At 33.6% G+C, this 17659-nt stretch overlaps 1 protein-coding gene across 7 annotated transcripts in view; it reads left to right on the forward strand.

Annotated features, from left to right (window-relative positions):
• The first annotated feature begins 316 nt into the window (after positions 1-316).
• Adamts6 (ADAM metallopeptidase with thrombospondin type 1 motif 6) overlaps positions 317-17659 on the forward strand; it is a 289202-nt gene continuing 271859 nt past the window's right edge. The window contains exons 1-4 of one of the 7 annotated variants that reach the window (XM_078015818.1): positions 325-923; positions 7230-7310; positions 7848-8222; positions 10541-10905. In XM_078015818.1, the coding sequence (XP_077871944.1) occupies positions 8126-8222; positions 10541-10905 (462 nt within the window). In that variant the 5' untranslated portion in view covers positions 325-923; positions 7230-7310; positions 7848-8125. Of the gene's footprint in view, positions 924-7229; positions 7311-7847; positions 8223-10540; positions 10906-17659 lie in introns of all 7 variants that reach the window. The other 6 variants (XM_078015828.1, XM_078015829.1, XR_013423336.1 and 3 more) reach the window with 6 other exon arrangements.

Below are 17659 nucleotides of genomic sequence, written 5' to 3' on the forward strand. Positions count from 1 at the left end.
ATTTTTTTTTAAATAGTGAATAACACCGAAGATCTTTACAGTGACATTAGTTCATCTAAAATCACTCATCCTCTGCCTCCCCCTTTCCTTTTTCCAAGAAACACTAGGTTAGAATTTCTAAAAGAGGTTAGAGGAGGAGGAAAAGAGGCGGAGTGGGTTAGGGGAGAGAGGTTAGAGGGGCCAGAATTTCTCTCATTCACCGGGTGGAAAAGTTGACATTGTCTAAGCCCTTCTGAATGGCTGGTAGTTTGTTACCCCGATTGTACCTCTACTTCCCCTCCCCCTCCACGTGACGACCCAGGACACATGCGCACCCGACGCAGCCCAGGCACATCTGCAGACTGACGTCAGTGTGCTCTGCCTCTGAGGAAAAAGCTGCCAAAATTTTCTTCTCCAATTCAAGTTGGCTGGGGGCCGGTAGTGAGATCTAGGGCTACTTCAACAAAACTTTGCTGCCCTTCCTGCTCCTCTTGTCTTCTTTTCTCCTGATACCTTTTGATGCTCTGCACATGTTATTTGCATAGCAAAGGCACTAAGCTGTCCAGGAAGAGAAGGCACCACTTCCACCCCCAATAAGTCTTTAACCCCTTTCTTTCTTTTGCCTTTCTTTTTTTGGGGGGCGGGGGGGGGCGGTGAGGAAGAGAAAGGGGGTTTGCAAAGGCACATCTCAGGTTGATAGCCTGGATGTAGTGAAGGCATCTCTTTTTCTGCCAAATCGGAAAGTCCGTTCTCTAAAGCCCGGGTTAGCCAGACTATAAGGTTTTATTCTGGCTGCAGAATAACTGGCTGGTGTGGCTTTGCAAAGGAGGGGGGAGGCAAAAAAAAAAAAAAAAGTTAGTAGAGGAGAGGGAGTACGTGAGTCGTCCAGTGCAAATCTCTATTGTTTGAAACTTACTTTTTATCAGAATTTGAAGATGAAAACGGTAAGGAAGACTTCACAATATTCAATGAAACCTTTTTTTTTTTTAAAACTTGTGCTTTGCTTGTCTTCCGAATAACGCTTAGAAAACCTCTCTCTCTCTCTCTCTCTCTCTCTCTCTCTCTCTCTCTCTCTCTCTCTCTGTGTGTGTGTGTGTGTGTGTGTGTGTGTGTGTGTGTTATGTCAAGGAGTGAGCTTGACTGAACTCATTTTACAGATAGAAATCTTTTTAACTCTAGACTAGTGTTTGGGGGCGTTGTAGAATTCTGGGACTTGCAAGTATTTTGTCATGCAAAATACGTTTACTATATGAATATACATGTTTTGTCAAGTGGACTTGATTATGATTATTGTGGTCCTTTAACTATTCACCAAATAGTGATGGAGAAAGCAATAATGATGTGTGTGTTTTAAATTGATTTCCAGTTTTCCTAAAGAAAAGCCTTTTCATTTTATAGTTTCATGTCAGTGTCTTAAGTGTTCAGACAAGTGCATATTTTATGCCTAGGCTCAGAGGGTAGCAATAATGTGCTAGCTGTAGCCCTGATGCTCTAGGATATGTTAAGCTCTTAATAGGCTAATCAAAGAGATGGAAGCGTGTGTTTTTGATTTACTTTTGGCCACTTGGGACGTGCTAGACTCAACCCTCTGGAGCATTGTTTATTGGGGTATGTCTGTATACATGTGTACGGGACCAAAGTTCAGGGATTGCAGAGAGAGAGAGAGAGTACTGGAGGGAGTATTAGAAACCCTCTTTCTGATAATCAGTGCTACAATTTCTGTCTTTGATAATTTCTTCCCTTGTTATAGTAGAGGCAAAGGGAGCAAGAAGGTGAGAAAGCGCACTGAGAGGGAACAAGAGAGTGAGTTTCTTACTCTTGTTTTTATTTGAGCTGCCGGTGCAACGCGTTTGGGCCAAATGCCAACTGTCTGGGTCACACGCGTTTTATCCAAATAGATTTAGCGCTGCTGTCTGGAAATGGGCTGCTGAATGTTAACTTTAGGATCAACTCAACCAGGGCAGCTCAGACTGTTACCCTCTGTCTGGATGAAGTGGAATGGGGGTGGGGGGTACAGAGCAGGGGAAGGAAAAAAGGAAACTGAACCATTGCTTGGAACTTTAAAAGAGACACTGAGTATAATTTTCAAAATATTCTTTTATTTTCGGATTTTTTTAGACTCTCTCTCTTTTTAGCTTATGTTGATTAGACTGAAACTTCAAGATGTGGGAATGGTAGTCCTTTGAATTTATGACAGGGAAAGAAATGTAGTATAAAACTGGTGTCATTGAAGGGAAATTAGACAATTAATTTTGTTTTTCTGTGTTTCACCAAATTGGTAGCTGCAGTCCAGTTTATATTAATTTTGCACTTAAAACATGATCATTGGTGTTTGACATTTTTGAAGAACGGCAAATAAATTGAGTTCAAACAAATCAAATTCATTCGTTACAAATGGCAGCAAATGAAATCTGTGCAGTTATATTAATATTTTTGTGACTCCCAAGAGGAAAACCTTCCAACTGTAAGACCTGAAATACTGTAGATCCTTCCCTTGTACCTATAAGATTAATTTCTACACTTATCTAGTCTTACCACTTCCTTTTCATTTCCTTATCAACCACTAGTGGCTACTAGTGATTGAAGATGGGCCTCTCTGTCAAATCTTGTCCTGTTTGTGATGTTAGTGACACAATGAAGAGAGTTAACATATTAAGGAGAGTTAATAGCATATTTGGAATATTTGGTGGTGATGGGGATGCAAGGAGGAAGGGATAGATGTGGACAACTGTCTTAGTTCTACCAAAGGACAAAGTTGATTCTCAACATATTGAGCTAACCTCAAGAAACCTTGTTTCTGTTTTTTAGGAAAAAAATTATAATGTAGATAACATATATTTACCTTATTATCTGGGAAAAAAAGTTTGAGACTATATGTAATTTAGGGCTTGATTTTGGTAAATTTTGTTTTGTGTTTTTCTTTTGGTTTATTTGCTTTTCTTACTAGATAAAGTTTTGAGTAATTCATGTGGTTAATAACACCATTTTTTGGAGATTGTTCTCACAAAGTTTATACATTTTCTGAAAACCTTTATACTTTAGAACATACTGGTATCCTTAGCATATAGAAAGTGATAAATATTTGTTGAAAGAATAAATGGAAAGTGAATGAGAAGTTGATTTTCACTATGAAAATTAAATACCTGAAAGGTGCATGGTATTGTTACTTCTTCCAGAATAAAATAACCAGAGTTAAGATGAATGAAAGAAGTCAAGAAGGATATCACACATGTTCATTAGCTCCATAATAATAGTTCATGAGAGGAAATTATTACCTTGGCTAATCCCAGATCACTTGAATGGGAAGTAAAGATGATAGAGGAAAAAGTCAAGTAATATCCTTCAAGCAGGGCAGACTACTGAGGCAATCACTGTAGAGCAAGTTATTTGATTTATTTCTGATTTGGTAGTGTAGATTTAATCCATGGAAGCAGGTAAATGATTCCTTAGCTTTACTGGTTGGTGCATTTGTATGATGTAAAAGAATACATATGAATCAAAGTAAAATAAAGTTTTGATAGTGTTTTCAAAATTAAAATAGTTATGAGTACAGTTATCATGACCTAATTTTTTTACTGTTTTCTTTCTTTAAAAGACAATTCATCCTAGTTGATTGACTTTATCATGATATCCAATTATTTCACATTTTTTAGGGAAAGAGGAACATGAAACTATTTTTGAGGATGGCCTTTGAAAAATGATGCTATATAATGAGAGCTAAAGCTTATTTAGCCATTAAAGTGAAGTATGCACTTTACATCAGCTGTAACCTAATTCATTCTCTCAACAAGCCTTTGTAAAGTAGATATCATTATCATGATTTTACAGATGTGAAGACAAATCCACAGAGGTCTGTAACTTGGAGTCAAGCCAGGACTCACAGCCTTCGTACTTTCTACAACCTAATAATGCTTCTGCATTATTAGGGTTAATGTATTATGATTTCTGGATGATTGTCTAGTGTTTTGTGTTAGTCTGAACATTGGAAACCATATCCAGAAAGTCAGAGCTTGTACATATTTGTTTATGATGTGTAGATTAACCTCCCCAGCAGGTGTTAGAAAGTAGGTTAACTCATTTACTTTTATTGTATAGGTGACTAAGACTGGTCAGATATGTTAGTTTTGATTTTAGGTCAGTTATAGCTAACTAATAGTGTTAAGGTCATTCACGGAGCACTGAAGGCTTGCAAGAAAGTAAAGAGGGAGAAAGTGAGGAAGGAGAAAAATCCCCCACATTTATTGAGTGCCCATGTGTCAGATGCTGTAGCTAGCCATGGAACCAAGACCTTAACTCGTTTGCTTAATTACAGAGCTCCTATTCGTTCTGTGCACCAATATCCTTTTTACTAAAATCTTAAATCATGTTAGTCTACTTCTGGCAAAATAGTTACACATTATTTTTTTCCCTCTCTTAATTCTACTGGCTTAATTACCTTGTGTGTTTACAGTACAGTTTTAGGAAGGGTAAGGGTGACCCCCTTGCAGCTGAAAAGAGCAGGAATTTCACAAAGGGAAAAAAGTTGTTTTCTTAATCCAGCCAACTAGATTATAAGTTTGTTATTAGTTTCAATGTCCAGGGAAACAGGAGAAAAGGGATGAGTGATTCAGAACAAATCTGTAACCTCTACTAGAAAATTAATTCACATATACCAATTATACACACCTCTTTAAAGGAAGATAATAATTTAAAGTATATGAAGGGTTCATTTAATATCAGATATTATGACATTCTAGTGATTTGAAAACATACTAAGAGTGAATATTTTAATGAAGCAATTATATCTTAATATCTCATGGTTATGATTAGAGGATAGATACTGTATGTAAGTAGATTGGAAACCAAGGTAAATAGATTCTTTTCACTATTATTGAATAAATAGTGTGACTTAATCTCTTTATACATGAAAAACCTTAGAAAGTATGATTTAGTCATTGTAGAAGTAAATTTGAGATGAAAAATTGTATGTAAAGTTGCTAAAAACTACTCACATTAACTAACCTATACCATTTATGACTATCTTATATGACATTGGTTGTATGCAACTACTATTGAATGTTTAAGCTAGAGTACCTCAAACTGGAAGTGTGGGACAATACAGAAAATCGGGCTTTAGAGCCAGATAGACTTGTGTGAGAATCTGGACTCTCCTGTTTTCTGGCAATCTGATCTCTGTGAATTTCAACTTCCTTATCTGTAAATTGGTACCTGTATTAGTTATCATTTACAGTATAACAAATTAACTGCAAACTAAGTGACTTAATGCCTTCTGCTTCAGGGTTTCTCATGAGGTTGCAATCAAAGCGTTGGCAAAGATTGGAGTTTCCACAGGAGGCTTGACTGGGGAAGAATCTCTTTCTAAGCTCACATAACAGTGGGCAGGGTTCAGTCTCTTGCATACTATTGTACTGTGGGCCTTGGTTCCTTACTGATATCTGGAAGCTGCTCTCAATTCCTTTCTTCTAGGTCTTCATACAGTAGCTTCCTTTAAACTAACAAAAACAGAGTTGGCTAGCAAAATGGAAGCAAGAATCTTTTGTAATCTAACAGAAGAAATGATATCCCCTCAATGTGAATATATTCTCTTGGTTATAATTAAATTATTCAAAGTGGTGGTGTAGGGGATTCCACGGGGGTATGGATATCATAAGTCAGCATTGAGGACATCAGAGTCTGCCCTACCATGGTGCAATATCTATGTCACAAAATTGTTGTGAGTTAAGGTTGAAAGAAGTTAATATGTGTCTTAAATTTCTTATTTTTGATCTGACCTTTAACTTCCTTACCCGATATTAACTATTAGTCTTCTGCACAGAAATCAAATTTACTACTTACATTATTATTAATACCATTTGCTATTTCCATTTTTTTCTCTTTCCACCTGGACTTTCCTGAATATATTTCTTCTATTTGTAATGATTACCTCCAATAATCTGACTTGCGAAATTTAGTTCATTTTCAGGACCTATTTCAAATACTACTTTTTTCACAAGCTTTTTTTTTTAATCTATTATTCTCTGTCTTAAAAGTCATCTCCTTCATATGATCGTCTATAATAACTTTTTATAATGTCATTATGGCATTTATCAGTCTGCTTTGAGCTCTTCTGTTATTTTAGATTATGAGCTCCTCAAGGGCAAGGATTGTATCTTAATCTTCTCTGTATCCCTTAATCCTTTCTGTATTCTGATGTCATTATAACATCATCTTTTAAATATAGTAAGACAATATTTGTTGATTAATGAATTAGTTTTCCCAAGGCTTAGCAGTTTAATAACATTTAGAGACAGATGTCAGGAATTTTTTATAGTTGTGATTATTTATATGTTGAAGAACCAATATTTCTAGCAACATAGAGAATAAAGTGTTCTACATAAGTTAATTTTCCAGTTAACTATAGATATTTTTATATGCCTAAAATGATTTTATTTTAACCACTACTCATTTAATTATTAATTCATTTACTTTTCTGTTTTCAAATGAGAAATTATATAATAAGTAAGCATTAATTACTATCCCATTTTTTAGGGATTTGGGATGAAAAATCTTCCTAGCATCTTTTGTGTTCTTCCCTACCTTATTAATAATAGTTTGTCTTACTACAATAATAATTCAATATTTAATTTCTGATGTAGGAATAGTATCATGAAAATCAGTTATTGAGCAATAATACAGTTTTATACGCAATGGAAACTATTAAACTATGTTAAGAATGATTTGCCTCTACCCCAAACTGAATTAATTTGGGATTTTATAACTACTTTGTAGTTTTCTGTCCTATTTTGTCACTGTTTTGGTGTTAGTGAGGTAGTTTTTAGTTCCTTGATTATTTTCTTCTTCTTCTTCTTCTTTTTTTTTTTTAATGGCACCAGGGATTAACCAGGAGTGTTTAACCACTGAGTCACATTCCTAGCCTTTTTTATATTTTATTTTGAGAAATGGTCTTGCTAAGTTGTGTAGAGCCTCCTAAGTTGCCGAGGCTGGCTTTGAACTCAAGATCTTTCTGCCTCAGGCTCCCTGAGATGCTGGGATTATAGGTGGGTGCCATGTGCCCAGTTTATTTTCTCCTAAATTTTATTTTCTCTGCTGTGTGCTAGAAAATCAGGGACGCAACTATGTTAGTATTCTGAGTAAAATGTGAATACATGGATTCTGAGTGAGGTTTCTAGTCAAAAGTAAAATATATGAGATAGGACTTCAAATCTGTTGTGATTCCTGAAGTGAAGTTTTAAAATTTCTTTTCTTTTCAGTTACATTTTAGAGAGTTGGAATTGCCTTATTTGAATTGCCTTATAAGTCATATAAGACTGCCAGTAAAGTCAAGAGTTACAGTAAGTTTGGTTCACCTTTTTAGAAGTTGAGTTTGTGTTCACACACAGCTGATATATGTCACTGTATTTGTAGATCTGCTTTGTCAGAATAAATGATAAGTGCCTTATAAAGCAACACAGCAGTCTCTAGATAGGAATGGGCTTAAAAAGCCTGTTAAGGAATGGAATCACAAACTATTTGTCTGATACATATAATGAATTAGAATATGAAGTCAGTCTATTTTTTATTTTATGAAAAGGAGGTTATCTCACTGTACCCATCCATTGTGATCTTCGAAGTTTAAAAAAAATATAATTCTTCTTCAGTTTCATTCTTTAATTGTTGGGTAGCTGTGACATTATCCTGCTAACCATTTAAATCTCCAATTCAGCATTTAATCTTGTGAATGTTTATTTAGACTATAAAGAACAACAATGGTCTAATTTGGCTATATTAAAATACTTTCCAGTTATGTCTTTGGCAAGCATTAAATAATGTATAAGGTCTCTCCCATTCAGAATATTTTTCAGTTAACTTAATTTTTTTTGTTTTTCTAGGTTAAAAAATGGCCATACTTTAATAACTAATCAGCCTAATGCTTTGCTTATGAAAATCTTTACTATCATTATTTTTTTCATTTCGGATTGAGAAAATGAATCCAGATATAGAAGAAAGTGCAGGATGTTGGAAAAAAGAACCTGTTAAACAGTGGAACATCTAAAAACTAACTTGAAAGAAGTTTTAAAGAAATAAAATTGTTATGCTTCGATTTTGGTATGGTGTTGACTCTTTAGCACATAGGTAGCCCTCCAAAAATCATCCAGTTTTCTAAATTATGGAAATTGTGTGGAAGACGTTGACCTGGATTTTGAGCCTCGTCATGGCTTCATCGGAATTTCATAGCGACCACAGACTTTCATACAGTTCTCAAGGTAGGATTCATGCTTTTGCAACTTGACAAAAACTTGACAAAAAAATATTGCTAATAATTTGATAAGAAAAAATTCTGAATATTTAGTTGGAGTGAACGCTTTCTCAGGGACTCTAATGATAGGAACAGAGGCCTACTCTGTCATTTAGGTGCTGGTTTTAGAAACATTAAGAGCTCTAAAGTTCTGTCTAAGTTGTCCTACTAAGAGTCTGTTTAATTTCCTGTGAATTTTAGAGTTGACTAGTCTTTCTTGGTAAATGATAGACCTCCAAGCTGCTGCTTCTGAATCCTAAGTTTTAATAGGCTCATTCATTGCTAAGGTTTGTGGTCAAGATCATTTTCAAAGAGAATCCAAGGAAGATGAAGAAAGCAGATAAATTCTGATAGAGAACCCTTTTAATTCATGAAAAAATACTTTTCCAAAGTGAAGAATTCTGATATAAGGTCTAAGATGTGGGCAAAAGTGTTAGAATTATAAATTCAAATTTTTAAAATTCCAATCCTTAAGTTTTTAATCTATGGGATTGAACTTTATGTCATAGAAATGATCTTAACAAAAATAGTCCCAAAAGTAAATGTCATTTTGCTTTCCATGGACCAGTCTATTCCTTATAGAATTATTGAAAGGTACACATTGTAGATTTTTCTCCTATGAATCCTTAGCAACAAATCATTTTTTGGTGCTATTGAATTAGATTTTCAAGATTTACAAATTGCACATGTCTAAAAGTCCACATGTAAACACTGTGGATCTCAAAGTAGATGGGCAAAACCATAGCATTTACTATAAACTCTTATTTGTAAAAGTGAAATAGGCAGTGTCTTTCAATTTATTTCCATTTGGTTATAGTTTCATGGGAGTTTGTATTTGTGGGATGAACTCCATATATAGGCAGTAAGGCAATAGATAGACATTTGTGTTTCCTTAATGGTAAACCTACCTGAAGGAAGGCGTTAAAAAGAAGGTAGAGGGCTGGGGTTTGGCTTAGTGATAAAGCATTCAACTGTATTGCGTTGGTAAGTAGATACTATAATTTTAAATTTCTGATAAAGTACTAGGTTCTATACTTAGCTCCATATAAGAAAAAAAATTGTTAAAAATTAAAAGAAGGTAGATAAATAATGTTTAGTACATCCCATGCAAAAAATGTTTAATAGTCCTTCAAATTAAAAAAAATAGTTTTATTGAAATGTAATACACATATATAATCCACCCTAAGTATACAATTTAATGGTTTTTAGTATTTTCAGGGTTGTACCACCATCATTCAAATCAGTTTTAGAATATTCCATTACTCTAAAACTAAAAGCTACACTCATTTGCAGTCACTCCCAAATTTGCTACAAACAATCCCTATCCCTGTCCCAGACAACCTCTAATTCTGAACTTCTCTTTCTAGAGTTTTGCCTATTCTGGATGTGCCATATAGATGGAATCATATGATATATAGTTTTTTATGATTGGCTCCTTTTACTTAGCATAATGTTTTTATAATGTGAGAAAAGAAATTTTTATTATTAAGACAGTTATTACATGTCATAACTTGTATCAATACTGCTTTCCTTTTATTATAGAATGATATTTCATTATGTGGATATACCACATTCTGTGTATCTATTCATCAGTGATAGAAAACTTGGTTATTTCCCCTTTTAGCTATTATAAATAATGTTGGTATGAACATTCACATACAGGTTTTTATGTGGATATGTGTTTTCATTTCTCTTGTGTATGTACCTAGGAGTAGAATTGCTAGATCATGTTGTGATTCCATGTTTAACATTTTGAGGAACTATCCAAGTGTTTTCCAAAGTGGCTACAGCATTGTACATGCCCACTGATGATTTTTTTTTTAATTCTACAAGGCTATAGAGATTCTATATAAATTTTTTAGAATAACTTTCAAATTCAGATTTTGTCTGAGCTAAACTCTTTTTTTTTTTTACATAGGTGTGCTTTTCATTGTTTTTTTATTTCCATGGAAAATGTTCATACTTCTTATAGAATTTAGTTCTTAGAATCCATGTTTTAAAAAATTAAATTTAAAAATGAAATTTAAAAAACAGAACTAGTCCTTCACAAATAATTTCAAAATAATATTGTTTTGAAGAATTAAATAGTTAAAACTTAATATTTAGATTTTAAACTTTAACTCTTTAATTTTTATTTAATATAACATTTTTGGGTCCATACCTCACATATAATAATGATGCATAGTTTTAACTGACATAGTTGTTTATATTGCTGCTTCTTTGTTCTGTTAAATTTTCTTTTCTTCCATGTGTTTTTTCTGGATTCTCTGCCTTGTGATTACAAAGAGGAATTCCTGACTTATCTTGAACACTACCAGCTAACTATTCCAATAAGGGTTGATCAAAATGGAGCTTTTCTCAGCTTTACTGTGAAAAATGATAAACACTCAAGGAGAAGACGGAGTATGGACCCTATTGATCCACAGCAGGCAGTATCTAAGTTATTTTTTAAACTTTCAGCCTATGGCAAGCACTTTCACCTAAACTTGACTCTCAATACAAATTTTGTGTCCAAACATTTTACAGTAGAATATTGGGGGAAAGATGGACCCCAGTGGAAACATGATTTTTTAGACAACTGTCATTACACAGGATACTTGCAAGATCAACGTAGTACAACTAAAGTGGCTTTAAGCAACTGTATTGGGTTGGTAAGTAGATACTATAATTTTAAATTTCTGATGGGAAAACAAGTTCACAATGTAAATGTCTTTCCTTAGATTAAAACAATATATATTATTGGTTTAAGTAGAAAGATAACATTCTAAAATTGTACATTATTTCTGATGCCTTTAGTTTTGATCATCCTTTTAATAATGTTTGTATTGACTTTTCAAAGGACAGCTTTTAAAACTCTTTATTATAGTAGAGGAATGAATGAGAACTCAGATTTCCTTTTAAATTTAAGTTTTTCTGTTTAAATGAGATGTTTTTAAATGCATAAGCAAAACCCAGTTATTGATAAAGAGTCCAGGGTATGTTTGTATATAAGTTGATTATGATAGGAAACCATAACACTGTTGCCTCTTATATCTTTCTCTTATAGGTTACACATCTTAAAATTATTATGACCTAATTTTGGTTATGATTCTTAAAGCAAAATGTTTTATGCCAATGTCTATGAAGTAATTTCACCCAACATTTATATGGAGATTGGTACAATTTTATTTTACAAGACAATAGATTCAAGAGTATAGATTTTATACTAGGCATTTGAGTCCATTCTAGTCTAATGATAAATACATGGTTTACAGTTGCACATAGTAATGGCTGCAAATCAGAATGTGCTCCCCTGGTTCTACTTCTGTTTTTGCCATTTTCAGGCAAATGTAGATATTCCATTAAAGATTTATTTGTGGAAAATGTATAAGTATTTTTATGCCTACATTGTATTTTCAAAAATTCTTTTTCTTCCTTACTATCTCATATCCATGTTGTTACATACACTTCAATATAAAATAACTCTATAATTAGAGTTGAGTTTAAATAAGTTTTACAGTTGAAAGAACTATCAAGAACTATATAAGAACTATAGGGAAAAAAACTTCACTATAGATTGATATATACATATATATATGGGAACTTGCTTAGATAGTCCATTTTCTATAACTGTTAAGTAAAATGAGCCAATGTAAATATTTACATTTTTAAATTTGGGTTTAATTCCTACAAAAACATGTATTAAGCATATTTATTTATAGTTTCTTTTCTTCATAAGCAATATCAGGACTTTATACATAAAAACCTGATTTTTAATAAATGTGCTCTAAAACTTCTCACGTTGAAATGACACTTGCTATTAATTATCAGACAAATACTGTTCCTAGTCATTAACTAAGTCCTTTATATTTGGCATTAACATTAACTAGGCAATAGCTATTTTTAACTGGGTGATGAAAAAATCTGAGATTTAGAAAAAAACAGAACTATTTCCATTGTGGATTTGAGGGAAGTGACTGCAGATAGATGAGTTAGAATATGGAGAAGATAATGAATGAGAGTCTATTCAAAGACTATGGCCTTGGGAATGGGAAAATTGAATGAATTTGAGCCACATTTTGGAAAGAAAATTTAAAAGATTTGTATCTTGTTAATCTTTTATTCCTAGGCACATAATAAAACACATAGTGAATAGTAGATATTTTATAAGAATTTTAAAAATTGAAATAGAATTGAATTGAAAGGGGGATGAATGAGAGAAAGCAATTGAAGATGGCTGAAAGTTCTCTTTTGGGTCAAGGTGTATAGGAATGTTACTCATTGAGAAAGAGGGCTAGGAGAGTGTCAGATTGGAGAGAGAGATGAAGAGAATAAAGAATAACATTGATAGAGTAAATGTGAGGAATTAGTAGAAATACAGGCTAAAGATTTCTAGCGGCATTTGGGAAATAATAACTATGAAGTTTGGAAAAACGTCAATTCTAGAAACAAGTAATTTGAGAGTCATTAGTATAGGTGACTGTGTATGAAACTATGAAAGATGCTGTTTGATGAATCAAAATCGATAATATTGAAAATGAGACCTCTTTTTACAGTTAAGGAGACGGCAGAGTATCACCCGTATTTCCTTAATCCCCATGAAGACTTTCTGTCTCTTGTTTTCTTTCCCATTTTTAATACCTTTTTGTTTCACCTTGTTTCTCATTGTGATCTGCCAGGTTTGTCTACTAACTTGACTGTTTTCTTTCTGAGATTAATAAGGAATTTGTAAGCAGATATTTTGAGACTATGTAAATATTCTGTTTTACATTATATGTTTACCCACTGGTTTTAGTAGCCTTCCCCTTCATTCTTATTTTGAATCATGATGCATTTTTAATCAAGTATCATATGTAAACAAGTTTTTAGAAAATCTTACTTTTTCTAAGGCTATCATTGTTAGTCAACTCTTTTTAAATTATAATTTTTTTAATGCAGTGATCACACTAGTATTTTCTAATAATGTTTTCTCATCCATAATTTCAGTGTTACAACCATTTCACCATTCAAAATTTAATGTTTCTAACATTAGAGTTTATCACTTGTTCCAAATAATGTCACATTTTAGTTTGCTTTCTATCTGGACTATGGGTATCCAGATGTTGTTTTCCTGAAGTTTATAATTACTTTTATTTTTCTTATTGAGGAAAAAATATGATTTCCTTATTGGGTGACCAAATTTTGTAGTTCCTTAGTCTCTTCATCTACTGCTTGGTATACATTTCTATCTTATTGGAAGCATTTTTCTTGGTTCCCTCTGGTTAATTAATTTCTTGAGCTATTGCACATGTCCTATCTTGGGATTTCATCCTTCCTAAATTAGTTCCACATCTTCTTTTCTCTGAGTTTATATCCTGATTTTGCTGAGGAACACCTTCAAATAATTACTTCAAAATAGGTACCTAGGAAGTAAAATTCTTGAGTCCTTGACTATTTGAAAGTAACTTCATGTTTGGTTGATAATTAGCTGAACATGGAATTCTAGGTTAAAAAGTCACTTTCCTTAAGAGCCATAGTCTGTAGAATTGGGAAAGGTAATTTGAGGGTAACAAATGTATCTTTATGGTTTTATGTCTTTTAAAAAGAAAAACAGGGCTGGGGATGTGGCTCAAGCGGTAGCGCACTTGCCTGGCATGTGTGCGGCCCGGGTTCGATCCTCAGCACCACATACCAACAAAGATGTTGTGTCTGCCGAGAACTAAGAAATAAATATTAAAAATTCTCTCTCTCTCCTCTCTCACTCTCTCTTTAAAAAAAAAATAAAAAAAAATAAAAAGAAAAACATTTAAGATCTAAAAAAATTGCATTGATTACTTTGGGCAGCAGGTACAAGTCTGCTGCTTGTCTGATTATAGTCCTTTTGTTCTTTTAAAATTTTTTAAATAAAAAAGAAAGACTTCCCTCAGTGAAAGTGTATGTATGTGTTCTTCTCTTTATCCTTCCTGTTTTAGGAATTTTGTCATGTGGCTAGATGTGGGTTTTCTTTTCACTTCTTTGCTTGATATTGAATTTAAAGAACCTCCTTTAAAATAAGAAAGTTAAAAAGAATTCCTTAATAATTTTCTCTCCTTATTTCTTTCTTCCCTTTCTCTTTCTGGGACTGGTTTTCTGTTTCTCTTTGTCTCACTCTCTTTCCATCTTTTCCTTTTTTTTTTTTTTTTTTTTAGTGGTGGTGCTGGCAATTGAACTCAGGGCCTTGTGAATGCTAGGCAAGCACTCTACCAAATAAGCTATATCCCCAGCCCCCATCTTTTCCTTTTTTATTCTAGGTTCTATGAGATTTTTCAGTTTTGTCTTTTTCCCCTTCAATTGATTTAAAAGTTAGAGTGGTTATACTTCTAATTTTCAAGAAAACTTTCTTTTTATTATATTCTAACATCATGAAAAGTTATTTTCTCTCAATTGCTGTGAATATAATAAAGACCATTTAGGTAGTTAGAAAAGCTCAGTGACTTCTTAGACTTTCTGTTCATTTAATTATGTCTGCAGTTGTTTTTCTCCCTTTTCCATCATTCATTCATTCATTCATTCACCAAATACCTATAATCACCTACCATCTAATAGGAACAGTTCCTTTTGCTAGGAGTATAACAGTGAACAAAAACCAAATAATTGTTATAATATGGCTCACATTTCAGTGGAGGAGGCTCAAATAAGATAAACAAATAAAAACCATAGCATGTTGGTAGTGATAAGTGCTAAGGAGAACAAGTATTGAACAAAGACTTTAAGGAAAATGAAAAAGGAAATGCTGGTTTCTGAGGAATGAGATTTTCAGGTGGAAATATCTTAATTACAAAGGTTTGATCTAAGTGTTTGAGGAACAGTAAGGAGGCCACTGTGGCTACAGCTAAGTGAAGAAGATATAACAGATGAAGTCAAAGGGAACTGGTGCCAGATGTCAGGTTTTAAAACAGAACAAAATAAATGATAATTCCAAGCTTGAGTTCTGAGCAACTAGAAGAATGTAATAACTATCAACTGAGATGAGAAAGGCTTGGGTATTAACAAAGATTGAAAGTTACTGGTGAGGGGTAAGTTGTGGGTATATATTATGAATTCAATTGGACATGTTAAATTTTGGATGTTGTATAGGATGTTGGATATACTTGTCTGGAGTTCAGGGAAAGATATGAATTATAATGTTAAAATGTTTTTAATTAAAACATTTTAACATTATAATTATATATACATATATATATATAAAATTAAAACAGGAGATTATATAAAATTGCTTAGGAAGGAGTATAGGTAGAACAGAGGAGAGGTCTAAGGACTTAGCCTTTGGGTATTCCAAGAGGTCAGGGAGGTCAGAGAATGGTGGCAGAAACATCAAAGAACAGAGTAACTAAAAATTTGAAGGAAGACAAGGAAAATGTTCTGGAAAGCAAGAGAATGAAGTATTTCAAAAGGAAAATGCTGCTAGTGAGTCAAAGTATGTGTAACACTAAAACCTGACTTTTTAAATGAGGAGGTCATTGGAAACCTTGACAAAAGTAGTCTTGGTAAAGTCATGGTGGAGTTTGGAAGAGAGGCAAAGACCTGACTGGAGTAGATTTAAGAAGGAGTGGGAGAAAAGATGATATAGGCAGTTATTTCAAGGATTTTTGAAAAGCAAGAAATGGTTAGTAACAGCATGCAGAAGTGGGGTCAGACAAAGTTTTGTTTTGATAGAGATGGAAATGAGTGTGTAGAGAAATGGCAAATTGCTGGACTGAAGTTCTTGGTGGGTAAGAAGGGATGGAATCATCTCCACACAGGGAATAATTATTCTTAGCCAGGAGAATAGAAAGTTCATGCACAATAACAGGAAAAAACCAGAGTATATGGATGGGGAATGCAAGTAAGTGGATACTTGTGTTTGGGGGAGTTTGTAGGAGGTAGTACAATATTGTCTGTTGGAAGTGAAGTTGGAAGGTCAAGGTTGTAAAGAAATAGAGAGAAAGAGAGAGAGACAGAGAGAGAGAAAGAGAGAGAGAGAGACAGAGAGACAGAGAGACAGAGATAGAGACAGAGAGAAGGAGAAGAAAGCATGAAATATTTATCCAGGAAAGTGTAGAATACTGGATGAACTAGAGAAATATAGTATTGTTGCCTTGGAGTGTTAGGGTAGAGTTGAAATGAGGAATGGTGATATTAAAGTGAAACCATTTACTAGTTGGTATGTTTTCACTGGGTAAGTACAGCTATTAAGATGCAGGCCTAGCATAGTTTAATTTAATTAGGGTTGTGGGTTAATGAATTGAGAAAGGGGTTAATGAATTGAGAAAGGGGCACAGGAATTGGAAATAATTGGAAATGATCTGAAGCTGGTTTAGGAGGGAAATGAGGCTATGAGGTGAACTACTGTGGAAAGCATGAAGATCAATTAATTGAGGCTCTTGATTGGGATAAAAGAACTGTTTCTTGGAGTTGGGATATTAGAAGGGCAGTGCTGGAAAGATAGAAAATGGTAGAGTTGAAATAGAGATTATTGAAGGTTGTAAATATGACAATGATGAAGTCTAGGTTTTGACCATAGGCATGAGTGTCTGAGGTAAGGTGAAGAAGAAGATATTTGAAGGAGAGGAGGTCAAGGAGTTGGGTGGGGAGGGATTAAAGATACCATCTATGTTAATAGTCTGTAACTTGAGTCCATAAATGAAATTCAAGGGGTTTGTGAACTGGAATGGGGAAATTTTACATCTTTTTTTTTTTTTTTACTAATTTTAACTGAAATTTAACATTTCCTTCAATTACAAAATGTAGGTACAAATCAATATAGTAATGGCAGTACCTGTGACTTTATCCCCAATAAAAATCACACTCATGTCATGTTGCAGGTTTTGCATATTTTAAAATCATTATTTATATTCATCTGCATTATGAGATAATTTTTATTAGACCCATTAAAGAACTTCTTAAAGTGTTAGTAACCATATGTATTATGTTTAAAAAATATTTTGATAGCGGTATTTCACTAAAGTTGTTTTTATTTGTAATTCTGTATTTGTTCCTGCTTTTAATATTTTATTCATAGAAGGAGTCCATATATTTCACTCCTGGACTTTTTTTCTTTTTGATACCAGGGATTGAACCCAGGCATGCTTAACCACTGAGCCACATCCCCAACTCTTTTTATATTTTATTTAGAGATAGGGTCTCACTCAGTTGCTCAGGGCCTCACTAAGTTGCTAAGGCTGGCTTTGAATTTGAGATTCTCCTGCCTCAGTCTTCCAAGTCACTGGGATTACAGGTGTGCACCACCCTGCCTGGTTTACTCCTTGACTTCTGGAGGGATTGAGGGCACATGTGCACATACATCACAAATTTTAAGGATTTTTGATATAAGAAAGATATTGAAATCAGCAATTATTCCAGGAATGATATCGCAGACTGTGACTCCAGAAGTTAAAATCTTTACGGAATGAGGGGAGTGAGGTCAGT

The sequence above is a fragment of the Ictidomys tridecemlineatus genome, chromosome 1, assembly GCF_052094955.1.
Source record: "Ictidomys tridecemlineatus isolate mIctTri1 chromosome 1, mIctTri1.hap1, whole genome shotgun sequence".
Taxonomy (NCBI): Eukaryota; Metazoa; Chordata; class Mammalia; order Rodentia; family Sciuridae; genus Ictidomys; species Ictidomys tridecemlineatus.